This window comes from Macaca nemestrina, chromosome 17, assembly GCF_043159975.1.
Source record: "Macaca nemestrina isolate mMacNem1 chromosome 17, mMacNem.hap1, whole genome shotgun sequence".
NCBI lineage: Eukaryota > Metazoa > Chordata > Mammalia > Primates > Cercopithecidae > Macaca > Macaca nemestrina.
Genome location: NC_092141.1, coordinates 2,062,445 through 2,089,687, shown reverse-complemented (window position 1 = coordinate 2,089,687; position 27,243 = coordinate 2,062,445). Strand labels below are relative to the sequence as shown.

The window sequence follows — 27,243 nt, the reverse complement described above, 5'->3', positions numbered from 1 at the left end:
GCGTCCCAAATAGCTGGGACTACAGGCATATGCCACCACATCCGGCTAATATTTTTGTATTTTCAGTAGAGATGGGGTTTCACCATGTTGGCCAGGCTGGTCTTGAACTCCTGCCCTCAAATGATCCGCCCATCTCAGCCTCCCAAAGTGCTGGGATTACAGGCATGAGCCACTGTGCCCGGCCTGTTTGTCTTTCTATAGACAAAAATAGTGCAGTGTCAAAAAACAATTGCTCAGTAAACATTAATTGAATGATAGTTTGGTAAAGTACATAAAGTTCTTAGTTTAGTGACTGGCTCTTATTAGTGCTTAATATGTCATATAAACCAGAACCTTATATATTTGCAGATCCACAAACACACACCTTTAAAGTTCAAGGTTGACATCTTTGTGCCAGGAACTGGCACAGTGCCTGGCACTTAGTAGGTGCTCAGATATTAATTGAATGAAATAATGAGTTCAGTTTTGAGCCTTGCCAGTTCAGATACTTGGTACAATTAGGGTTATACTTCTTTTGTTATTCTTCTTTTCTTTTTTTTTTTTAGACAGAGTTTTGCTCTTGTTGCCCAGGCTGGAGTGCAGTGGGGCAATCTTGGCTCACTGCAACATCCGCCTCCCAAGTTCAAGCAATTCTGCCTTAGCCTCCCGAGTAGCTGGGATTGCAGGCTCATGCCACCACACCCGGCTAATTTTGTATTTTTAATAGAGATAGGGTTTCGCCATGTTGGGTAGGCTGGTCTCCAACTCCTGGCCTCAGGATCCGCCCGCCTTGGCCTCCAAAAGTGCTGGGATTGCAGGCATGAGCCAGCGCACCCGGCCCCCCAGTACATTTTTATTTCTAGCCTCTTTGTGTCCCTTGCCCATTTTCTAGTGGGTTGTCTTTCTTTCTCTTGTTCATTTGTAGGAGATCTTCATAAATCTAGCTGTGTAATTCTTTGCTATGTAAGTTATTATTTGCTATATAAATTATTCCCAATCTGTTTATCTTTTTTACCTTATTTACAATGTAAATTTTGTACATTTACATTCTATATAAATTGTGTATATAGGTTTTAAATTTTTAATTTTATTTAAATTTTTTTAGAGACAAAGTCTCAGTATGTTGTTCAGGCGGACCTCAAGCTCCTGGGCTCAAGCGATCCTCCTGCCTTGCTTGGGATGGTGGAGTAAACCATCCTAAGCAAGACATAACCCAGAAGCTATAAAAGAAGATGAAGTTGGGTGTGGTGGCTCATGCCTGGAAACCTAGCACTTTGGGGGTCAGAGGTGGGAAGACTGCTTGAGCCCAGGAGCCTGGGCAACATAGTGAAAAATTAGCCAAGCATGGTGGCATATGCCTGTCATCCCAGCTACTCAGGAGGCTGAGGTGGGAGGATCACTTGAACCTGGGAGGTCAAGGCTGCAGTGAGCCATGATCGTGCCACTGCACTCCAGCCTGGGTGACAGAGCAAGGCTATTTCTCAAAAAAAAAAAAAAAAAAAAAAGGAAAATGACAGATAAGGCTTTATAAAAATCAAGCCAGACATGGTGACATATGCCTGTAATTCCAACTACTTGGGAGTTTATAAAAATATTCTTTGTTGGCTGGGCATGGTGGCTCACGCCTGTAATCCCAGCACTTTGGGAGACTGAGGTGGGTGGATCACAAGGTCAGGAGATCGAGACCATCCTGGCTAACACAGTGAAACCCCGTCTCTACTAAAAATACAAAACAGTCGGGCATGGTGGCGGGCACCTGTAGTCCCAGCTTCTCGGGAGGCTGAGGCGGGAGAATGGTGTGAACCCGGGAGGCGGAGCTTGCAGTGAGCAGAGATCACGCCACTGCACTCCAGCCTGGGCGACAGAGTGAGACTGTCTCAAAAAAGAAAAGAAAGGAAAATAGTGCCACTGCACTCCAGCCTGGGTGACAGAGCGAGACTCCGTCTCAAAAAAAATAATAATAATAATATCTTGGGTATTTTGTGTGCATTTCCCCCATGTGAACTTTAGAATTGGCTTATTAAGTTCCTTTTTTTTTTTTTGAGATGGAGTCTGTCGCCCAGGCTGGAGTGGCGCGATCTCAGCTCACTGCAAGCTCTGCCTCCTGGGTTCACGCCTTTCTCCTGCCTCAGCCTCTCGAGTTGCTGGGACTACAGGTGCCTGCCAGCATGCCTGGCTAATTTTTTATATTTTTAGTAGAGACGGGATTTCACCATGTTAGCCAGGATGGGATTACAGGCATGAGCCACCGCACCCAGCCAACTTCTCAAATTCTATAAAAAATGTTGTGGGTTTTTGATTGAGAATGTGTTGGATTTATAGATTCATTTAAGGAAACCTGACATCTTGACAATATCAAATTTCCTAATCCAAGGGTATGTCTTCCCATTTATTTAAGGCTTCTTTTACATCGTTAAGTAAAGTTTTATAGTTTTCTTTATGTAGGTCTTACACATTTCTTGTTCAACTTATTCTCGTTGTAAGGTTTTTGTTGTTATTTTGAATGAGCCTTTTCCCCCCAGTTACATTTTCTAATTGGTGATTGGTGGTGTAAATAAAAAATAAAAGTCATCCGATTTAAAATCATTTGGCTGGGTGCAGTGGCTCACACCTGTAATCCCAGCACGTTGGGAGCCCAAGGCAGGCGGATCACCTGAGGTCAGGAGTTCAAGACCAGCCTGGGCAACGTGGTGAACTCCTGTCTCTACTAAAAATACAAAAAATTAGCTGGGCATGGTGGCGGGCGCCTGTAATCCCAGCTGATACCATGGTGGGTTATGGTAGCCTCAGAATGAATTTGGAGAGCTTCCTGCCTTTTTCTATGCTCTGAAATCGTTTATATAATGTAGGAATTATGTGGTTCTTAAAGGCTAGTAGAAAAATCCTGTAAAACTATGTAGACTGGATGCCTTAGTGAAAATATTTTCCTTCCTTAGTTTAATTTTTTATCAGAATAATATGTGTACATACTTTAAGAAATCAAATAGGCTGGGCGCAGTGGCTCACACCTGTAATCCCAGCACTTTGGGAGTCCGAGGTGGGCGGATCACGCCTACCATGCCCATGTCAGGAGATTGAGACCATCCTGGCTAACACGGTGAAACCCTGTCTCTACTAAAAATACAAAACATTAGCCAGGTGTGGTGGTGGGCGCCTGTAGTCCCAGCTACCCAGGAGGCTGAGGCAGGAGAATGGCGTGAACCCGGGAGGCGGAACTTGCAGTGAGCCGAGATCGCGCCACTGCACTCCAGCCTGGGAGATAGAGCAAGACTCCATCTCAAAAAAAAGAAAAGAAATCAAATAGTGCTTCAAAATTTATCAGGAAAAACAGCAACTCCCTGTCCACTCTTCCCCATTCCTGATTTTTACTCCCCAGAGACAGCTACTTTAAATTATTTTAACTGTTTCTTCTGGCATTTAAATTTTTCATTTATTTATTTATTTATTTATTTGTTTGTTTGTTTATTTTGAGTCAGAGTCTCACTCTGTCACCCAGGCTGGAGTGCAGTGGCGCGATCTCAGTTCACTGCAACATCCGCCTCCCAGGTTCAAGTGATTCTCTTGCCTCAGCCTTCCGAGTAGCTGGGATTACAGGCACACATCACCACGCCCAGCTAATTTTTGTATTTTTAGTAGAGATGGGGTTTCACCATGTTGGCCAGGCTGGTCTCAAACTCCCAACCTCAGGTGATCTGCCCACCTTGGTCTCCCTAAGTGCTGGGATTACAGGGCTGCCACTGTGCTCAGCCTTCTGACAATTTATTCTTTCTAAACAGTGCAAACACTGCTCTTTCTTGAGTTTGTATAATTTTAGATGTAATTTTGCTCTCTTATCCCCAACTCACAGGCATATACTTTGTTTTTTGCTTTTGTTTTTTTGAGATGGAGTTTCGCTCTTGTTGCCCAGCCTGGAGTGCAATAGCACCATCTTGGCTCACAGCAACCCCCGCCTCTCTAGTTGAAGCGATTCTCCTGCCTCTACCTCCCAAGTAGCTGGGATTACAGGCACGTGCCACCATGCCCGGCTAATTTTGTATTTTTAGTAGAGACGAGATTTGTCCATGTTGGTCAGGCTGGTCTCAAACTCCTGACCTCAGATGATCCACCTGCCTCAGCCTCCCAAAGTGCTGGAATGACAGGCGTGAGCCACCACTCCTGGCCTATACTTTGTTTTTCCCTCATTCCCTCATGATAACTGTTATAATATAACCAATAGAATATTAAATTGATTGAACCAACATTCAGTGCATATATTCTTATGTCTGTGTAAATATTGCTCCCATGAACCGCGAAGGATGCTTTGAATTACATTTCCTTTGTTGTACCGCTCTCGTTTCCTCTGGGGTTAATAAATCACCTCCATTTTTGTTTGCTCTGTGTGTCTCTCACTAATTCATACCGAGCCCTCTCTCCTTAAAAACAAGTTCGCTCAAATAGCTGTTTGTAAGTCTGTTCAATCACAATCTAAAGTAACCAAAAAAGATTTAAACTTCTGATCTCCACATGCATGCCTGTTAGGTAAAAATAGGAATTGGCCCTTTAAAGTCTAAAGCCAAGCAGGCACTTTTCTTTCTTGCCAATGGACATTCTTTGAGGAATGTTTTCCCACAAGAGATGCCTTTCATCTGTTGAAAATCTTTTGAGACCGAAGATCCCCTACTGTCCACCCCTACCTCTCCACTCCTGCAATTAATAATCTCCTACAGTGTCGCAGGAAATCTTCATAACTTCACTATCCACACTCACAGCCTTCTTGCTTGTTTTTATTTTGTACTGATTCAGTTGGAATAACTTGTGTCAGAAAACAAGGAAGTGCTCGAAGACGAATAGAGTTCTATAAAAAAGAGCCTAGGCCAGGTATGGTGACACCACTCACACCTGTAATCCCAACACTTTGGAAGGCTTAGGCAAGAGGATTGCTGGAGCCCAGGAGTTTGAGACCAGCCTGTGCAACATAATGAGACTATGTCTCCACAAAAAAATTAAAAGTTAGCTGGGCATGGTGTCACATGCCTGTAGTCATAGCTACTTGGGAGGCTGAGGTGGGAAAATTGCCTGAGCCCAGGATGCCGTGGCTGTAGCGAGCTATGATGGTACCACTGTCCTCCAGCCTGGACAACAGAGCAAGACCCTAGATCAAAAACAAAAATAACATAGGAACCAGTCTGAAGAGGTTCTCACTGGCCAACATTAGCATAATTTGACCATGAAAAAGTGTAATGGTGGTAATAGTTTATGATAGTAAATTATTTAAGTCCATAGTGGTACTGTAAATATCTGAGTTTACTTTCTTATTTGACTTTTGAGCAGGCATGGTGGCTCATGCCTATAATCCCAGCACTTTGGGAAGCCAAGATGGGCGGATCACCTGAGCTCAGGAGTTTCAGACCAGCCTGGCCAACATGACGAAACCCCATCTCTACTAAAAATGCAAAAATTAGCTGGGCGTGGTATCAGGTGCCTGTAATCCCAGGTACTTGGGAGGCTGAGGCAGAAGAATTGCTTGAACCCCAGAGGTGAAGATTGAAGTGAGCCAGGATCACGCCACTGCACTCCAGCCTGGGAAACAGAGTGAGACTCTGTCTCAAAACAAACAAAAATAAGTAGATACATATTATGTCTGTGTGAATATTGCTTACACAAAACAAGTAAAAGAAGAAAAAGGAGGAAGTTTGTCTTTACAAAAGAATGCCAATTAATAAATTTAGAAATAATGGTAGAATCAGAAAACTCACCATTTTGTAACCCCCGCGTGATGGATGATTCTGGCAATTATCAGTGGATGCTCAAACCTGTAGACGTAACATCATTGGGAAACAGGCTCTTCACGCGATCTCAAAGTGTGGCCCTATAGATTATTTAACTCTAAGGGAAAGGTGTCTTTACATTGCAAAGATTCAGCAATTACCACCTTAACTGAGTGACCAAACTTAGCTTCCACAGTGCTGGGGAGACATCATATGTCTCCTGATTTGAGGCAACAAGAAGTATATAGATTTAACTATGTAGTCATTTTGTTTGTTTGTTTGTTCTGCGACATAGTCTCGCTCTGTCTCGCAGGCTGGAGGGCAGTGGCGCGATCTCTGCTCACTGCAACCTCTGCCTCCCAGATTCAAGCGATTCTCCTGCCTCGGCCTTCAGGGTAGCTGGGATTGCAGGCATGCGCCACTGTGCCTGGCTAATTTTTGTATTTTTAGTAGAGACGGGGTTTCACCATGTTGCCCAGGGTGGTCTCGAACCCCTGACCCCAGGTGATTCACCTGCCTTAGCCTCCCAAAGTGCTGGGTTTACAGGTGTGAGCCACCGCACCCAGCCATATTCTTAATAAAAATTGTTTAATGTGAATCTAACCATGAGGAAACAATGAGGCAAAACCAGAATGTGAAACATTTTTCTGGTGTTGAATCTTTAAAAAAAAAAATTACGCATTAAAAAAACCCAAAAAATTATAGTTGGCCAAGTGCAGTGGCTCACACCTATAATCCCAGCACTTTGGGAGGCTGAAGCAGGTAGATCCCTTGAGCCCAGGAGTTGGAGGCCAGCCTGGGCAACACAGTGAGACCCCATCTGTATTTTATATAAAAAGTCATTTAGCTGGGCGTGGCAGTACATGCTTATAGTCCTAGCTACTCGGGAGGCTAAGGCAGGAGGTAGAGGTTGCAGTGAGCAGAGGTCGTACCACTGCACTCCAGCCTGAGCAATGGAAGTAAGACTCTGTCTCAAAAAAAAAAAATTAGGCCGGGCGCGGTGGCTCACGCCTGTAATCCCAGCACTTTGGGAGGCCGAGGCGGGCGGATCACAAGGTCAGGAGATCGAGACCACGGTGAAACCCCGTCTCTACTAAAAATACAAAAAATTAGCCGGGCGCGGTTGTGGGCGCTTGTAGTCCCAGCTACTCGGGAGACTGAGGCAGGAGAATGGCGTGAACCCAGGAGGCGGAGCTTGCAGTGAGCCGAGATCGCGCCACTGCACTCCAGCCTGGGCGACAGAGCGAGACTCCGTCTCAAAAAAAATAAAAATAAAAAATAAAAAAAATAAATAAAAATAAATTTAAAAATAACAGCACTATCTAAAAGGAGACTAAAGAGAAATAACTAAATTCAATACATGAGAACATAGGGTGAGAAAAAGATGAAACAGACATTTTAGGAATAATTGGTAACATTTAAATTTAAATATTTGAATTACTGTTATTTTTTAGTGATAATGATATTATGGTAATATAGGAGAATGTCCTTATTTTTAAAGCAGAGGCCTGCAAATATTTAGAGGTGAACATCCGTGATGCCTGTACTTACTTTCAAATGGCTTAGAGAAAAAATGGTGCATATGTGGATATGTCCCAGTTATTAAGCTATTATGTCCAATCTCAGTAATCTGCACTCTACTTTGGGGCCAGAGCTGGGACTTTCTGCTTCGCCAGTTAGCTCCGTGAAAGGCTTTACATCCCCAGGGTTCTAGGAGAGAAGGCAAGGATGGAGGAAGAAAAAATGTGTTGGTTTTTTTTGTCTGTATCCTAATGACAATCTACATGCAGAAGGCTGAAGTTGGGCCTTTATATCCAAAAATTAACTTAAGGCCGGGCGCGGTGGCTCACGCCTGTAATCCCAGCACTTTGGGAGGCCGAGGCGGGCAGACCACGAGGTCAGGAGATCGAGACCATCCTGGCTAACACAGTGAAGCCCCGTCTGTACTAAAAATAGAAAAAAAAATTAGCCGGGCATGGTGGTGGGCGCCTGTAGTCCCAGCTACTTGGGAGCCTGAGGCAGGAGAATGGCATGAACCTGGGAGGCGGAGCTTGCAGTGAGCCCAGATTGCGTCACTGCACTCCAGCCTGGGTGACAGAGGGAGACTCCATCTCAAAAAAAAAAGTCGAGTTCATCATCTATTGCTAGGCAAGAATAATTTTGCTATTACTGTTTACCACAAACCTTTTGTTTGAACTAGGATTTTTAGGTTTAACCTAATTTAAAACAAAAACAGATGCTGGGCATGGTGGCTCATACCTGTAATCCCAGGACTTTGGGAGGCCGAGGCAGGAGGATCACGAGGTCAGGAGATCGAGACCATCCTGGCTAACACGGTGAAACCCCGTTTCTAATAAAAATACAAAAATAATTAACCGGGCTTGGTGGCGGGCACCTGTAGTCCCAGCTACTTGGGAGGCTGAGGCAGGAGAATGGTGTGAACTCAGGAGGCAGAGCTTGCAGTGAGCTGAGATCGCACCACTACACTCCAGCCTGGGTGACAGAGCGAGGCTCCATCTCAAAATAAATAAATAAATAAATAAACAAAACAAAACCAGAAAAAAGAACAAGCTCTATGGTGTAGCAGACAGGCATAGGGTTTTGCCTTCATATCTTCTGGACTGGAGTAAATGTAGAACAGGCAAGCATACCTCTTAAATTAAATAAAATCATTCCTAGTTTTTCTTTTTTGTATTATTTGACCCAGACTGGAGTGTGGTGGTGCAATCCCAGATCACTGCAACCTTCGCCTCCCGAGCTCAAGCGATTCTCGTGCCTCAGCCTGCCGATAGCTGAGACTGCAAGTGCTTGCCACCACGCCCGGCTAATTTTTGTATTTTTTATAGATATGGGTTCCACTATGTTGCCCAGGCTGGTCTCAAAGTCCTGGACCAGGTGATCTGCCCACCTCAGCCTCCCAAAGTGCTGGGATTACAGGTATAAGCCACCGCGCCAAGCCCTATTTGTGACTTTCGTATGTTGTATTTAAATATTAATAAAATCATATTTGATACTAACTTTGTTTTTACCTCATACGTAGCAAAGATAAATAATGGTTTATAAAATTTTCATATATTCAAACACAAAAGCGTTATACTGAGTCACAATGTAAAAGGTATTTCTTATTGTGGGTCTTTGTAAACAAAAATTTTAAAAATACTTGTAAACATTCTCCAGGGCCTTTTGTTCTGTTTTTTGTTTTTTTGAGACAGGGCCTCACTCTGTCACCCAGGCTTGGATGCAGTGGGGCCATCACGGCTCTCGCAGCCTCGACCTCCTGGGCTCAGGCAGTCCTCCCTCCTCAGCCTCCCAAGTAGCTGGGACTATGGGCATGTGCCACCACACCCAGCTAATTTTTGTATTTTTTGTGAAGACAGGGTCTTCCCATGTTCCCCAGGCTGGCCTCCTCCTGAGCTCAGGCAATCCTCCCTCTTCAGCCTCCGAAAGTGCTGGAATTACAGGCGTGAGCCACCACACCTGGCCATTCTGCAACTCTGTGATTTCTTCTTTGATTCAAGAGTTGCTTAAGAGAATTTTTAGTTTCCATGTCATTTGTGTTTCTACTTTTGTTATTCGTATTTTACTTTATGGCATTATAGTCAAAGACAATAGTCTAGGTTATTGTATATTATTTCTTTTTATTGGAAGATAGGTATATTTTTTGTTAGTATGTGTATATGTGTATATGTCTCTATATGTGTTAGCTCAGCTTTATTATGTAGCGCATTTATATATTTATTAAACTTTTTAGTTGGAAATAATTTCAGACTTACTTGCAAAAATAGTACAAAGAGTCTGGGCACAGTGGCTTACACCTGTCATGCTAGCACTTTGGGAGGCCGAAGTGGGCAGATTGCCTGAGCTCAGGAGTTCAAGACCAGCCTGGGCAACATGATGAGATTCCATCTCTGCTAAATATACAAAACATTAGCCGGGCGTGGTGGTTCACACCTGTAATCCTAGCTGCTCCCGAGGCTGAGGCACAAGAATCGCTTGAACCCGGGAGGCGGAGGTTGCAGTGAGCCCAGATCATGCCACTGTTGCACTACAGCCTGGTGACAAAGGGAGACTCTGTCTCCAAAAAAAAAAGTACGAAGAATTGGTGAATTCTTCCAAATTTGGCAAGTGTTCATGTTTTACTACATTTACTTTATGATTCATTCTCATTATCTCTCTTCTTTTCTGTCAGCCACTCAAGTATTTTCAGCAGTTGAAGTGGAGAATACTCCTTGGTTCGAAAGACACCATATATTAATCTCATTCTCCAGACGCAAGATCCTGGCTGGGCACAGTGGCTCACGCCTGTAATCTCAGCATTTGGGAGGTCCAGGCAGGCGGATCACTTGAGATCAGGAGTTCAAGACAAACCTGGCCAAAATGGCGAAACCCTGCCTGTACTGAAAAAACAAAAATGAGCTGAGCGTGGTGGTGCGTGCCTGTAATCCCCACTGCTCGGAGAGGCTGAGGCAGGAGAATCGCTTGAACCCAAGAGACAGAGTTGGCAGTGAGCTGAGATTGTGCCACTGCACTCCAGCCTGGGTGACAGAGCGAAACTCTGTCTCAAAAAAAAAAAAAGATATTTATGATGTATGATCCGAGGGATGGTTCATTGGCCAATAATTATGAGATAAAGAATAAAAAATTAGCATTCAGTCCTCTAAATAGAAATTCTAGCCAGGCGCGGGGGCTCACACCTGTATTCCCAGCACTTTGGGAGGCTGAGGCAGGTGGACCATTTGAGGTCAGGAGTTCGAGACCAGCCTGGCTAACATGGCGAAATGCTTTCTCTACTAAAAATACAAAGATTAGCTGGGCATGGTGATGGACGCCTGTAATCCCACCTACTCAGGAGGCTGAGGCAGGAGAATCACTTGAACCGGGGAGGTGAAGGTTGCAGTGAGCCGAGATCATGACGCTGCACTCCAGCTTGGGTGACAGTGAGACTCCATCTCAAAAAAAAAAAAAAAGAAAAAGAAATTCTGCTGATCATTTGAGCCTAGGAGTTCAAGACCAGCCTGGGCAACATAGCAAAACCCCACCTCTACAAAAAGTACAAACATTAGGCAGGCCTGGTGGCACACATCCTCCCAATTAGTGTAGCTACTCAGGAGGCTGAGGTGGGAGAATCTGAGCCTGGGAAGTCAAGACTGCAGTGAGGGCCGGGCGCGGTGGCTCAAGCCTGTAATCCCAGCACTTTGGGAGGCCGAGACGGGCGGATCACGAGGTCATGAGATCGAGACCATCCTGGCTAACACGGTGAAACCCCGTCTCTACTAAGAAATACAAAAAATAGCCGGGCGAGGTGGCAGCGCCTGTAGTCCCAGCTACTCGGGAGGCTGAGGCCGGAGAATGGCGTGAACCCGGGAGGCGGAGCTTGCAGTGAGCTGAGATCCGGCCACTGCACTCCAGCCTGGGCTACAGAGCGAGACTCCGTCTCAAAAAAAAAAAAAAAAAAAGACTGCAGTGAGTGGAGATGGCACCACTGTACTCCAGCCTGGGTGACAGAGTGAGACCCTGTCTCAAAAAAATTCTGGTCCCTGTGTCTCTGAGACTATGAAATTTCTTTCCTCTAATCACATTGCACAATATACACATCCTCATGTGTGCGAAATGTTTTGCAGGCCCGCTTTCTTGTTTTGAAGGCAATGGTTTGGAGCTTTCCTTGAAATAACGCATTTCTGCTGCTTTTGTTTCCTCCTCTCTTCACGCAGACCTGAGGATGAACTGTTTCTAAAAAGACTTTCTAAAGGTTACTTGGTGGGAAAGGACTCGGACGCTCCCCTTTTCTACAGAGAACAAGGAAACAAAAAATTTCAGGAGAAAGATTACACAGGAGCTGCAGTGCTGTATTCTAAGGTAAAACACTCCCAGCTCAAGCAATTTATTTGTTTATTTTTCTTTGAGACAGAGTCTTGCTCTCTTGCCCAGGCTGGAGTGCAGCGGTGCGATCTCAGCTCACTGTAACCTTCGCCTCTGGGATTCAAGCAATCCTCCCACCTCATTCTCCCGAGAAGCTGGGATTACAGGCATGCGCCACCATGCCTGACTAAGTTTTGTATTTTTAGTAAAGATGGGTTTTCGCCACGTTGGCCAGGCTGGTCTCAAACTCCTGACCTCAGGTGTTCCACCTGCCTCAGCCTCCCAAAGTGCTGGGATTGCAGGCATGAGCCACCATGCCTGGCCCAGCTCAGCAATTTAACAATGCATATTTCTTCAGGAGGTAGAGCCATATTGCTAAATTTCATAGCCAGAGTTACCTTTATCTATAATATATTGAATGGATTTTAAAAAGAAACCTGACAGAATTCTGCTGTGGTTATAGTCTAAAACAAAAGGTAGTTTATAAGCCCAGTGCAGTGGTTCACACCTGTAATCCCAGCACTTTGGGAGGCTGAGTCGGGAGGATCACTTGAGACCAGGAGTTCAAGACCGGCCTGGACAATATAGGGAGACCCCTTCTCCACACACAAAAAAATTTTTAAATTAGCCTGACTGGTGGTGGCAGGCATCTGTGGTCCTGAAATGGGAAATGTTCCCTTGTTCCCCTCGCAGGGCATGCAGTGGAGGTGTGGCTCGCTTCTTCAGTGCCCTGCTGCTCAAACCTCTAGGGGAGCATATAGATGGGCAGGCTGTGGGGCTCTGACCCGAGGGCAGTGTCTAGGGTTGAATGTTTACAGCTGAAGCCACAGTGGGCGCGTGTTCCATGGTGCTACTTTAGTTTGCTGTCTCTAGGCGGCTTGTGTTGACCAGCTCGGTTAGACTCGCCACCTTGTCGCAAGGATGGGGGCTTCCTGTATCCCGGGTTCTTGCCTCGGTGTACTGGAAGAATCAGATCATGCGTGGCTTGGAGAATGAGTGCAGGGTTTTACCGAGTAGAAGTAGCTCGCAGCAGGTTGGGGAGCCAGAAGGGAGATGGTTTTCCCCTGGAGTCCGGCCACTCAGCGACCCAACTCTTCTCCAACTGCTGTGGCCAAACGCTGTGTCGTTCTGCCACCGGTCGGTGGCGTGCTGGTGCCTGTCGGCTGCTCTTCTGCCAGCATACTCCTGACAACGTCCAGCTGCTTATGTGTCCGCCTGCTGGGGTCTTGGGTTTTTATAGGCCCAGGCTGGGGGCGTGGCAGACCAGGGTGGTCTTGGAAAATGCAACATTCGGGCGCGAAGGCAGGAGTGCCTGTCCTCACCTAGGTCAGTGGGCACGGCCCGAGGGTGAAGCCCTAGCCAGGGACTCGCCGTTATGCAGCGTTCCCTGCCCACCTACCATATCAGTGTCAGCTACTCAGGAGGCTGAAGGCAGGAGGGTCACTGAGACCAGGAGTTCCAGGCTTCAGTGAGCTGTGATAGTGCCACTGCACTAGCCTGGGTGACAGAGTGAGACCCTGCCTCAAAAAAAAAAGTAATTTATGTGTTCTGAATTTATTCAAGAAACTTCTGTGTCCATATTCCTTCCGATACCTTGCAGCGGTAAGCTTACTGGCCCCTCGCCTGCCTTGCCCATGTCTGTCAGCCGCTGTTGAACTGCATGCCACTTTTGTCTGAATGTGTGATGAGACTGTTAGCTTGATGGAATCAGTCATCTGTTACTCTTGGCCAGGCACAGTGGCTCACACCTGTAATCCCAGCCCTTTGGGAGGCTGGGGCAAGAGGATTGCTTAAGCCCAGGAGTTCAAGACCAGCCTGGGCAACATAGCAAGACCCCATCTATACCATAATGTATGAATGACTCTTGTTGTCCTGCTTTCATAGTAAGAACTGGAACAAGATCCGTTGAGCAACTTCCTTCCATAGCTTTTAAGAGACTTACATGGGCTTAAAGCAGGAACGTATCAATCTCTTGCACCAGTTCTGTGACCTTGGATATTAAAAGAGTAAGTTTAAATTTGAAGGGTAGGCTGGGCACAGTGGCTCACTCATGTAATTCCAACACTTTAGGAGACCCAGGCGGCAGGATCGCCTGCGCCCAGGAGTTCAAGGCAGGCCTAGGTAACACAGCGAGGCCCTGTCTCTGTTCAGAACAAACAATTTTTTTCATTTGAAGGGTGTGGATCCTACTCTGAATCTTTAACAGGTTTATGCTTGAATGTGCTTGCAGTTTGGGATTAATTTTCCAAAAACGATCACACCTACAACAGCAGCTTCTACAGCTGATAAAATCCCTGCTTTGTAGTGTTATAATAAAGTATTTAGCTAAATAATGTAAGCTTTAGTGATTGCTGAGGGATTAAAGTCCGTTAGGTGTAATGATCCAGTGATAAATGGCTTAATAGTTCTTTTTTCAGAGCTAATCTCTTCAACTTTATGTATGTGCATTATAAATGTGATCACATGGGAAGTTCTTCAAGGAAAACAGGGAAAATAAAAACTGAAGCCAGAGAAAAAATTAAGGTTTGCTCTGACTGCGGAGGGAGATGAGCCTGCCTATTTCATGAAGCCAGTATGTCGGTGATTACGGTGCTGTGCAATTTTCTAGAAAGCTGCTATTCTCTTTGTAAAAATATTTGTTGTTTTTATCTGATTGTAAAAGTAATATATGTTTACTTCGAAAAGTACAGAGAAGCACAAAGAGGGAAAAAAAACCTCATAACCCGTGATAGGCACTGTTAACGTTTTTGCTTACATCCATCCAGCCAGACTTTTTCCTCCGAAAATATGTTTTTACAAAATTGGGATAATGCTGCACCTTCTGTTTTGTGACCTGCCTTTTTCCCTCGACAATTGATTGTGCCCATTTTCTCATGTTATTAAATTTTCCACTGGAACACGATGCTTTACGGCTGGCTTAGTGTTCCATGACGGAGAAAAAGCCGTACTTGATTTCACATCTCCTAATGTTGGCAAATTGTTCGGGATCATAACACTGCAATGAGCATCTTTCTATGTAAATATTTGCATATATCCGATTGCTTGCTTAGGGTAAATTCCTAGAAGGGTAATTGCTGGGGCAGAAGGAATGTATTTTTTCAGGCCTTTGGTACTTGATGCTGAATTGTTCTCCAGGAAAGAACTAGTTAACATCCCTGCTGGCGGAGTACGGGAATGTTCATTTCTCCATATCCCAAGCAGTACTGGTTGTGATGATTACAGTTTCATTATTATATCGGTTTATTTGTGAGTAGAGAATCTGTTCCCATAGATTTTAAAAGTGCAAGAGTGTACAGTGTCGTCTGCCTCTCCTGTCCCCTGACCACGTGATTTTCTGTTCCCATAAACTAGCACCGTTGAGTATATTTCCAGAGCATACTCCAGACGTGTGTAAATACAGCCTTCCACCCCTGCACACACACCGTGTTTTTACATCCGTAACATTCTGCACATATTGTTCAGCATCATGCCTTGTCCACTTAACAGTAATAGTTTAAAGATCATTCCATTTCAGTACATAAAGAGCATCCTCAGGCCGGGCGCGGTGGTTCACACCCATAATCCTAGCACTTTGGGAGGCCGAGGCAGATGGATCACCTGAGGTCAGGAGTTCAAGACCAGCCTGGCCCACAGGACGAAACCCTGTCTCTACTAAAAATACAAAAATTAGCTGGGCGTGGTGGGGCATGCGCCTATAATCCCAACTACTTGGGAGGCTGAGAGAGGAGAATTGCTTGAACCCCAGTGCGGGGGGTGGGGTGGAGGGGTGTGCGGAAGTTTTAGTGAGCCAAGAACATGCCACTTCACTGTAGCCTGGGCGAAAGAGCAGAACTCTGTCTCAAAAAACAAGAGCGTCCTCATTCTTTATTATGGCTACATGGTGTTCCATTAAATGGGTGTATCAATTTATGTAACCAGTATCCTGTGGATCAATGCTTGTTTCCTATCTTTTGCTATTTCAAACAATTCTGTGATGAGAAACTTTGCACAGGGCCAGGCACGGTGGCTCACACCTGTAATCCCAGCACTTTGGGAGGCCGAGACGGGTGGATCCCCTAAGGTCAGGAGTTCAAGACCAGCCTGGCCAACGTGGTGAAACCCCGTCTCTACTAAAAATACAAAAATAAACTGGCATGGTGGCATATGCCTGTAACCCTAGCTACTTGGGAGGCTGAGGCAGGAGAATCACTTGAACGCAGGAGGCGGAGGCTGCAGCGAGCTGAGATCGCCCCACTGCACTCTAGCCTGGACAACAAAGAGAGACTGTGCCTCAGAAAAAGAAAAAAAACCCTTGCATGAATGTCATTTTTCATATATAACTGTATGATAAATGATTGTAGGATTAATTCCTAAAAGAGGAATTGCTGGGTCAATGGATATTTTATATGTATGTAAGAGATATATACATATAGAATTTTGACATATATTGTTAAATTACCCTCAGTAATTATGAAACCAGTGTACACCCCCACTAACCGCATAATGAGAATGTCCATTATCCCACTCCTTGACCAGCTCTGTGTGCCATCAATTTTATTTTGCTTTGCCTGATAGGTAAAAAATGGCCTTTCTGTACAGTTTTAATTTGCATTTTATTGATTGTATGAGGCTGAGCATTTTTTTTCACATATTTAAGAGCCATTTTTATTTCCTGTGAGAACTGTCCATATCGTTGCCCATTTTCCTGTTGATTTATTGGTTGTCATCTTAGTGATCTGTAGGAAATCTTGACAAAGTAAAGAAATCAGCTCTTTGCCTGTAATATGAATTGCAGGTATTTTTTCCAGTTCAGTGTTTGCCTTTTGCTTGTGTTTGTTTTTGGTGTGAAGATATTGTTTATTTTCAGGCAGTCAAGTTTATTCACCTTTTATGGGCTCTGGGTTTTGTGTCACAGTCAGGGATTCTTCCAGCATTACTTTGCATGCTTTGTGTCACAGTCAGGGATTCTTCCAGCATTACTTTGCATGCTTTCTATAGTTCTTCTAGTGCTCCTGTTGCTTTGTTTTTACATTAAGAATTTGATGTATTTGGAATTTATCCAGTGAAAGATTTATCACTTTATTTTGCTCATCGTCTACCTACTTATCCATATATATATGTTTATTTTATTTTATTTTTTTTTTTTGAGACAGAGGCTGGAGTGCAGTGGTATGATCTCAGCTCCCCACAACCTCTGCCTCCTGAATCCAAGCAATTCTCCTGCCTCACTCACCCAAGTAACGGGGATTACAGGCGTGCGCCACCACGCCCAGCTAATTTTTGTATTTTTCTTAGTAGAGATGGGTTTTTGTCATGTTGGTCAGGCTGGCCTCGAACTCCTGGCCTCAAGTGATCCACCTGCCTCGACCTCCCAAAGTGCTGGGGTTGCAGGCCTGAGCCACCACATCGGGTCTTATCCCAGTACTTTTATTGAATGCTCACCATCTTTCCTACCTTTACTTGAGTACCATATTTATGGTTATTATTAATCCTTGCCAATTTGATGATAGAAAAAAGTACTCTTTTTTGTTTATTTGTCTGTTTGTGACCATCTCACTCTGTCACTCAGGCACTATCTCAGCTCACTGCAACCTCCGCCTCCCAGGTTCAAGCCATTCTCATGCCTCAGCCTCCCAAGTAGCTGGGATTGCAGGCACACATTACCATGCCCTGCTATTTTTTTATATTTTTAGTAGAGACGGGATTTTGTCATGTTGGTCAGGCTGGTCTCGAGCTCCTGGCCTCAAGTGATTCACCTGCCTCAGCCTGGAATTACAGATATGAGCCACCACGCCCATCCTAGTATCCCTTTTTTTGCATTCATTTTCATCTATTTGGCTATCCGTATGTGAATTAATCATTTGTTTTCTGTAACTATTTATGTTTCTCCTTGTGTGAATTTCTATGTGTGCCACCCACCCTTTGTTATATTCAGGAAATGGGATATTATGCTTGCAGGTATTTCCCTCAGTTTCTTATTCACCTTCAGTGTTGTTTGTGGTTGAAGCTGTATCTGACAAAGTGCTTTTAATACTGATGTCCTCACTTGCTCTTCACAGCTTTGCTCTCAGGTAGTTAAAACGTAAGCTGAAGCACAACGAGGTTCAGTAACTTTCCCAGTTTCACAGTCTTTAGTACAAGAGCCCGTAATATCTGAAAAATGTACTTTAGAGATGCTAGTTTCCATTTATACCTTTAACCAGTTCATTGTTTTGCAGGGAGTGTCACATTCAAGGCCTAACACTGAGGACATGTCGCTGTGCTATGCTAACCGCTCGGCAGCCCTCTTCCACCTGGGTCAGTACGAGGTGAGTATCAGATACCTAGTGTGCGTGCAGAGGATCCGGGGGGCCTTCACTGGAGGACTAGACCTTCATCTCTGCTTCTTCCATGGAGCTCTCAAATCAGGTCATGCTGCTATTGGTTGAATCGGAAGCACATTAGCATCTACCTAAAGTTGGGCTGGGCGCTCACACCTATAATCTCAGCACTTTGGGAGGTCGAGGCAGGCGGATCACCTGAGGTCAAGAATTCAAGACCAGCCTGGCCAACACGGTGAAACCCCATCTCTATTAAAAATACAGGGATAAAAATTAGCCGAGTGTAGCGTAGTGTAGTCCCAGCTACTAAGGAGGCTGAGGCAGGAGAATCGCTCAGGAGGTGGAGGTTACAGTGAGCCAAGATCACGCCACTGCACTCCAACCTGGGTGACAGAGTGAGACTCTCTCTCAAAAAAATGTACTAGGCCAGACACGGTGGCTCACACCTGCAATCCCAGCCCTTTGGGAGGCCAAGGCAGGCGGATCACGAAGTCTGGAGTTCAAAACCATCCTGGCCAACGTGGTGAAACCCCATCTCTACTAAAAATACAAAAATGAACTGGGCATGGTGGCAGGCACCTGTAGTCCCAGCTACTCAGGAGGCTGAGGCAGGAGTATTGCTTGAACCTGGGAGGCGGAGGTTGCAGTGAGCCCAGATCGCACCACTGCACTCCAGCCTGGGCGACAGAGCGAGACTCCATCTCAAAAAATATGTATAAATAACTAAACTTGCTCTTTCTCCTGAGTCATTTCACTGATCACAGGTGACCATATGGGATAGTGTTGATTGACAAGAAAGAGCTACGGGGCCGGGCACAGTGGCTCACGCCTGTAATCACAGCACTTCGGGAGGCCGAGGCGGGCGTATCACTTGAGGTCAGGATTTCGAAACCAGCCTGGCCAACATGATGAAACCCCGTCTCTACTAAAAATACAAAAATTAGCTGGGCAGGTGGCGGGCGCCTGTAATCCCAGCTACTCAGGAGGCTGAGGCAGGAGAATCACTTGAACCTGGGAGGCAGATGTTGCAGTGAGTCAGTGAGCTGAGATCGTGCCACTGCACTCCAGCTTGGGTGAGAGAGGGCTCTGTCTCAAAAGAAAAGGGAAAGAGCGATGGGACATTCAGTGGGGATGTGGACTGTATCCAACAGGTCAGCAGTGCTCAGTGTCAGGATTAGCTGAGTGACTAGTTGCTGCTAATACTTTAGGTTCCAAGTGTTTGCAAAGTATACTGTTTGCTTCTTTTTTTTTTTTTGAGTCAGAGTCTTGCTCTGTCACCCAGTCTGGAGTGCAGTTACGCTATCTCGGCTCACTGCAAACTCTGCCTCCCGGGTCCACACCATTCTCCTGCCTCAGCCTCACAAGTAGCTGGGACTACAGGCGCCCGCCACCATGCCTGGCTAAGTTTTGTATTTTTAGTAGAGAGAGCATTTCACCACGTTGTTCAGGCTGGTCTCAATCTCCTGACCTCGTGATCCTCCCGCCTCAGGCTTCCAAAGTGCTGGGATTACAGGCGTGAGCCAGGCATCCAGCCGTGTCAGTGGAGTTTTTAAAACAGGAAGTGACCAAAATCAGATTAATGTTTTAGGAGGATATCTCTGAGGCATCTGGAATTTGTATTAGAGAAGTCTAAGGACAAGCTCTAAAATGCCATTTTGATACATCTGTTTCAGAATTCTACAAAAATTCAAATTACACCCTAGAGTTGAGAACTATTGGAATAGTAAGAAGTCCACACTTACCTGCCCTTCAGACTAAAAGAGAAAAGCAGGAATCTAACTCTAGACTCTAAGCAAGAAAGTCCTGGACTACTGAGGCCAATGATTAGGAAGAAGAACTTCCAGTACATTTAACCCTTTATAACTTTTCATGTTTGTTTTTTTTGTTTGTTTGTTTTTTTTGAGACGGAGTCTCGCTCTGTCGCCCAGGCTGGAGTGCAGTGGCCGGATCTCAGCTCACTGCAAGCTCCGCCTCCCGGGTTCACGCCATTCTCCTGCCTCAGCCTCCCGAGTAGCTGGGACTACAGGCGCCCGCCACCTCGCCCGGTTAGTTTTCTGTATTTTTTAGTAGAGACGGGGTTTCACCGTGTTAGCCAGGATGGTCTCGATCTCCTGACCTCGTGATCCGCCCATCTCAGCCTCCCAAAGTGCTGGGATTACAGGCTTGAGCCACCGCGCCCGGCCCTAAAACTATAATTCTTCTATCCAGAAGACTTTTTTTCCTAAAAAAATAGAAATATTTAATCCAAGAACATTAAGCATACCAGTATCCTCAACAAGTATTGCTAATCACTGAAAGGATCACTCAAAACTATATGATTTAAATAAGCACGTGGTTGTAATTGTTCCATTTTTAGTAATCCTTAACTTTCCTATAGATTTTTGGAAATACTTTCAGTAAACATTGAAGACTAGGGACCAAGGGTCATTGTGGGATTTTCTTTCTGTTTGCAGACGTGTATTAAAGACATTAGCAGAGCACAGACGCATGGCTATCCAGAAAGACTGCAGCCCAAGATCATGTTACGTAGAGCAGAATGTCTGGTGGCCCTGGGGAGACTACAGGAGGCGAGCCAGACCGTCGGTGATCTTGAAAGGAACTTCACGGCCACACCAACCCTAGCAGATGTCCCCCGTCAGACTCTGCAGAGAAACCTCCATCATCTGAAAATGAAGGTACAGGAAAAGGAGAATCCCACAGAAACCTTCCCAGCAACTCTGGCCAAAACCCTTGAGGATGTGGCGCTCAGGGGAGAGAATGAACGACTTTCCAACGCCTCATCATCCGTCGGCTTGTGCATAGATCCTTTAAAAGGTCGCTATCTTGTTGCCACGAAAGATATTCTCCCAGGAGAGCTCCTGGTGAAGGAGGATGCTTTTGTGAGTGTTCTCAACCCCGGAGAACTGCCACCACCGCATCATGGCCTAGACAGCCAGTGGGACACCAGAGTCACCAATAGGGACCTCTATTGTCACCGATGTTTGAAGCACACTTTGGCCACAGTTCCGTGTGACGGATGCAGTTATGCCAAGTATTGCAGCCAGGAGTGTTTGCAGCAGGCCTGGGAGCTCTACCACAGGACAGAATGTCCTCTGGGGGGGCTGCTTCTCACACTGGGTGTCTTTTGCCACATTGCCCTGAGGTTGACTCTTGTGGTGGGAGTTGAGGATGTTCGCAAAATCATGAAGAAGCTTTGTGTTAAGATTAGTAACAAGGACATCTGTTTACCAGAAAGCGACAATCAGGTCAAGACACTTAATTATGGCCAAGGAGAGAGTGAGAAAAATGGCAATGTGGTTGAGACCCCGATTCCTGGATGCGATGCTAATGGGAAGTATGACAGTAATTATGATGCTGTCTTCAACCTTTTGCCCCATACTGAAAACCATAGCCCGGAGCACAAATTCCTCTGTGCTCTCTGTGTTTCTGTACTGTGCAGGCAGCTAGAAGCAGCCAGTTTACAGGCCATCCCAACAGGTGTGAACTCCTCTCAGCTCACAGCAGCAGTGACACCTGAGTCGTGTCCCGACGTGACTATTTGGGGAGTGGCAATGCTGAGGCACATGTTACAGCTGCAGTGTAATGCTCAGGCGATAACCACCGTACAACACACAGGTAAGAGGGAGACTGACGCTCAGGCGATGGCCACCGTGCAACACACAGGTAAGTGGCCAGATCACAAGGTCCAGAGATCAAGACCATCCTGGCCAACGTGGTGAAACCGGCCGGGCGCGGTGGCTCAAGCCTGTAATCCCAGCACTTTGGGAGGCCGAGACGGGTGGATCACGAGGTCAGGAGATCGAGAGACCATCCCGGCTAACACGGTGAAACCCCGTCTCTACTAAAAAATACAAAAAAACTAGCCGGGCGAGGTGGCGGGCGCCTGTAGTCCCAGCTACTCGGGAGGCTGAGGCAGGAGAATGGCATAAACCCAGGAGGCGGAGCTTGCAGTGAGCTGAGATCTGGCCACTGCACTCCAGCCTGGGTGACAGAGCAAGACTCTGTCTCAAAAAAAAAAAAAAAAAAAAATATGGTGAAACCCCGTCTCTACTAAAAATAAAATTTTAAAAATTAGCTGGACGTGGTGGTGGGTGCCTGTAATCCCAGCTACTCGGGAGGCTGAGACAGGAGAATCACCTGAACCCGGGAGGCGGAGCTTGCAGTGAGCCGAGATCCGGCCACTGCACTCCAGCCTGGGTGACAGAGCAAGACTCCGTCTCAAAAAAAAAAAAAAAAAATTATTTGATCTCGTTCTGCCCCAGTGTCTCATATGGAAAATGGGTAGTTTTATCCCAGCTAACTTTACAGAGTTGTGCAAAGCTATGTTTGTAAAATTCTTTTTAAATTCTTTAAAAAGTTCATGTTGCTGACAAAAAAAAATTTTTTTTTTTTGAGACAGAGTCTTGCTCTCTCCCAGGCTGTAGTGCAGGGGTGCAATCTTGGCTCACTGCAACCTCCACCTCCCAGGTTCAAATGATTCTCATGCCTCAGCCTCCCAAGTAACTGAGATTACAGGCATACGCCACCACACCTGGCTAATTTTTTTGTGTTGTTAGTAGAGAAGGGGTTTTGCTATGTTGGCCAGGTGGGACTTGAACTCCTGGCTTCAGGTGATCCAACTGCTTTGGCCTCCCAAAGTGCTGAGATTACAGGCATGAGCCACCTCACCCGGCCTTTTTTTTTTTTTTTTTTTTTTACTTTTTTTTTATTCCTTTATTTATTTATTTATAATTTTTTTTTATTGTACTTTAAGTTCTAGGGTACATGTGCACAACGTGCAGGTTTGTTACATATGTATACTTGTGCCATGTTGCTGTGCTGCCCCCATCAATTCGTCAGCACCCATCAACTCGTTATTTACATCAGGTATAACTCCCAATGCAATCCCTGCCCCCTCCCCACTCCCCATGATAGGCCCCGGTGTGTGATGTTCCCCTTCCCGAGTCCAAGTGATCTCATTGTTCAGTTCCCACCTATGAGTGAGAACATGCGGTATTTGGTTTTCTGTTCTTGTGATAGTTTGCTAAGAATGATGGTTTCCAGCTGCATCCATGTCCCTACAAAGGACACAAACTCATCCTTTTTTATGGCTGCATAGTATTCCATGGTGTATATGTGCTCACCCGGCCTTTTAAAATGTTTTTAATAGAGATGAGGACTTGCTATGTGGCCCAGGCTGGTCTTGAACTCCTGGGCTCAAGCAGTCCTCCCGCCTCAGCCTCCCCAAGTGCTGGGATTACAGGTGTGAGCCACCGCATTCAACCTGAAATTTTTTGGTTATGAAGGAAAACTGTCTTAAACAGTAATAGCAAGTTTGTTATAAGGTACATACACAAAAGGCCTGACACAGTGGCTCACGCCTGTAATCCCAGCACTTTGGGAGGCCGAGGTGGGCCAGGTCACTTACTTGAGCTCAAGAGTTCGAGACTAGCCTGGGCAACATGACAGAATACAAAAATTAGCCGGGTACAGTGGTGTGCACCTGTAATCCCAGCTACTTGGGAGGCTGAGGCAGGAGAATCGCTTGAACCTGGAAGACTGAGGCAGGAGAATCACTTCAGCCCAGGGGCAGAGGTTGCAGTGAGCCATGATTGCACCACTGCACTCCAGCTTGGGTGAAACCCTGTCTTAAGAAAAAAAAAAAAAATACATGCACAAGATTCCAGAGAAAGCTATATAGTTTCTCCTTAGGGAGGGCAGAAATAATAGTCAAACCAGACTGCAGAAAGCAGAGTCTCAGTAGTTGAGTAACGTATCAAACTCTTTTTTTTCATTTTTTTCTGAGATGGAGTGTTGCCCTATCACCCAGGCTGGAGTGCAGTGGCGCGATCTCAGCTCACTGCAGTCTCCGTCTGCCGGATTCAAGCGATTCTCCTGCCCCAGCCTCCCGAGTAGCTGGGATTACAGTCATGCACCACCACGCCCAGCTAATTTTTGTATTTTTAGTAGAGATGGGGTTTTACCATGTTGGCCAGGCTGGTCTCGAACTCCTGACCTCAGGTGATCCACCCGCCTCGACCTCCCAAAGTGCTGGGATTACAAGCGTGAGCCACTGCGCCCGGCCAGGTATCAGACCCTTAACTCACTCAGCTACTCTCTGTCTTCTTTTCCATTTGACCAAGATTTCCCATTTCTTCTAAATTTCCAAGAGAGGAACCCAGCCCAGTGCAGCCTTCCACCCGACACTGTACCAGCAGCTGCCAGCCTACATATTGCCCGTCCTTTGATCAGGTGGCCAGACCTCAAGGGGCCACCTCTAAACACAGACCAGCCGGCTCAGCCCTGCTTTCCTGAACTGGAGCCGACAGATAACACTACTTAAGATAGATAGGGGCCGGGTGCGGTGGCTCGCACCTGTAATCCCAGCACTTTGGGAGGCTGAGGTGGGCGGATCATGAGGTCAGGAGATCGAGACCATCCTGGCTAACACCGTGAAACCCCGTCTCTACTGAAAATATGAAAAATTAGGCTGGGCGCGGTGGCTCAAGCCTGTAATCCCAGCACTTTGGGAGGCCGAGACGGGCGAATCACGAGGTCAGGAGATCGAGACCATCCTGGCTAACACGGTGAAACCCCGTCTCTACTGAAAACATACAAAAAACTAGCCAGGCGAGGTGGCGGCGCCTGTAGTCCCAGCTACTCGGGAGGCTGAGGCAGGAGACTGGTGTGAACCCGGGAGGCGGAGCTTGCAGTGAGCCGAGATCGCGCCACCGCACTCCAGCCTGGGCAAAAGAGGGAGACTCCATCTCAAAAAAAAAAAATAGACGGGAAGCTTGGATGTGCCGAGAATCATGATCCAGCTTGACATCTCCAGTGTGACTGTACTGACAACAGATACAGCTATTATTAGAAAAGCGGCATTTGCAGTCTTTCTATTTTATGATCTTCATTTTAGCAGAAAATGTTTTTTGACTCAATCCATTCATTATACTTTTCTTAATTTTTTTGATTAGCTCTCTTGAGAGGGAGGAAGCCAGGTGTTAGCTAAACCGAGTTTTTATAGACAGATGAATATTAAATGTGGCTTCACCGAACTACACACGCTTAGCTCATTTGATCTTCTCACATCAGGTTATCTAGAATTTGTCAGCCTATTTTGATGTGCGTGTTTATGTTTAATTCAGCAGGCAGGTTATATGGAATATAGGTATCTCAGCAGACATGTTTTGGCCAAGATTCCCTTCCCCATCCTGAAGCACATGGAACATGTAAAAATAGGACTGGTCTGGTCCCGTGAAACTACTAAATCACATTTCAAGTTGGCCTGTGTTCTCCTCTGCCCTCCTTTGCTTCTTTGAGCCGTTGCTACCATCTAAAATACAGCTGTTGAGTGTTTTTCCAGAATTATGTTATCCTTTGGGTACACTCACTTGCATTTTCTAATATACTTATTTTGTTCTGTTTTTCTGAACATAAAAATATATGGGGCTTCCCTATTAAATGGCAGAAAGTTACCAACTCTTGATTCCATATCTTGCCTTTAAAATACTTAATAGGGCCGGGTGCGGTGGCTCATACCTATTATCCCAGCACTTTGGGAGGCCAAGGTGGGCAGATCACGAGGTCAAGAGATAGAGACCATCCTGGCCAACGTGGTGAAACGCCATCTCTACTAAAAATACAAAAATTACCTGGGCATGGTGACGCGCACCTGTCGTCCCAGCTGCTCGGGAGGCTGAGGCAGGAGAATTGCTTGAACCTGGGAGGTGGAGGTTGCAGTGAGCCGAGATCGTGCCACTGCACTCTAGCCTGGTGACAGAGCGAGATTCCGTCTCAAAAAAAAAAAAAAAAGAATACCTGAAGCCAGCCGCAGTGGCTCACGCCTTTAATCCCAGCACTTTGGGCGGCTGAGGTGGGCAGATCGCTTGAGCTGAGGAATTTGAGACCATCCTGGGCAACATGGTGAAACCCCATCTCTACTAGAAATACAAAAATTAGCCAGGCGCAGTGGCATGCACCTGTAGTCCCAGCTACTTGGGAGGCTGAGACAGGAGAATTGCTTGAACCCAGAAGGCGGAGGTTGCAGTGAGCCGAGATCACGCCACTGCAATCCTGCCTGGGTGTCAGAGCAAGACTCCGTCTCAAAAAAAAAAAAAAAAAAAAAGCCAGGCAGGCACTGTGGCTCACACCTGTAATCCCAATAGTTTAGGAATTGAGGAAGGAGGATCACTTGAAGCTACAAGTTTGAGATCAGTCTGGGAAAGAGAGTGAGACCCCCATCTCTACAAAATGTAAAATAAAAAGGCTAGTCATGGTGGCATCCACCCGTAGTCCCAGCAACTCAGGAGGTTGGCCCAGGAGGATGGCTTGAGCCTGCGTTCAAGGCTGCAGTGAGCTATGACCGTGCCACTGGACCCCAGCCTGGGTGTCAGAGCAAGATCCCCTTTTGGGATTAAATTTTTTTTAAAAAGCCGGGCACAGTGGCTCAAGCCTGTAATCCCAGCACTTTGGGAGGCCGAGACGGGCAGATCACGAGGTCAGGAGATCAAGAACATCCTGGCTAACACAGTGAAACCCCGTCTCTACCGAAAGTACAAAAAATTAACCGGGCGTGGTGGTGGCGCCTGTAGTCCCAGCTACTCAGGAGGCTGAGGCAGGAGAATGGCGTGATCCCGGGAGGCGGAGCTTGCAGTGAGCTGAGATCATGCCACTGCACTCCAGCCTGGGCGACAGAGGGAGACTCTGTCTCAAAAAAAAAAAAAAAAAAAAAAGAGCCAGGCACGGGGGCTCACTCCTGTAATCCCACCATTTTGGAAGGCCGAGGTGGGAGAATTGCCTGAGTCCAGGAGTTTGAGACCAGCCTGGGCAACATGATGAGACCCTGTTTGTTAAAAAATAATAATAATTTTTAAAAAAGAAAAAAAAAATTGCCTAAATTGTCCCAGAAGGAGGAAAGCACTTTAAAAAACTAGTAATTGTAGAAGAGTCAAGTTATCAAAATGTTTCCATAAAAATAAGCCAGATCCATTTGTTTCCATGTGAATTCTTTAAAACTTTTAAGGAACATGTTTAACCGTAATTCAAAAAAAGAAAAGAAACATCTCTCAAGAACAGACCAAAGCCAAGCACAATGGCTCATGCCTGCAGTCCCAGCACTTTGGGAGACTAAAGTGGGAGAATCGCTTGAGCCCAGGAGTTGGAGACCAGCCTGGGAAACACAGCAAGAGCCCATCTCTACAAAAAAGTTTAAAAATCAGTTGGGCATGGTGGCACACGCCTGTGGTCGCAGCCACTCAGGAAGCCGAGGTGGGAAGATCCATAGAGCCAGGAAGTCAAGGCTGCAGTAAGCTATGATGGTGCCATTGCACTCTATCTTGGTTGACAGAGTGAGACCCTGTCTCAACAGCCCAGGCGCGGTG

At 46.0% G+C, this 27,243-nt stretch overlaps 1 protein-coding gene across 8 annotated transcripts in view; it reads left to right on the top strand.

The window, feature by feature from the left end:
• Positions 1-27,243, top strand: part of LOC105474277 (SET and MYND domain containing 4) — a 50,988-nt gene that overhangs the window by 2,962 nt on the left and 20,783 nt on the right. For 7 of the 8 annotated variants that reach the window (XM_071082104.1, XM_071082103.1, XM_071082102.1 and 4 more), the window contains exons 3-5: positions 11,438-11,582; positions 17,783-17,872; positions 20,338-21,499. In XM_071082104.1, the coding sequence (XP_070938205.1) occupies positions 11,438-11,582; positions 17,783-17,872; positions 20,338-21,499 (1,397 nt within the window). The remainder of the gene's footprint in view (positions 1-11,437; positions 11,583-17,782; positions 17,873-20,337; positions 21,500-27,243) is intronic. The other variant, XM_071082105.1, reaches the window with a different exon arrangement.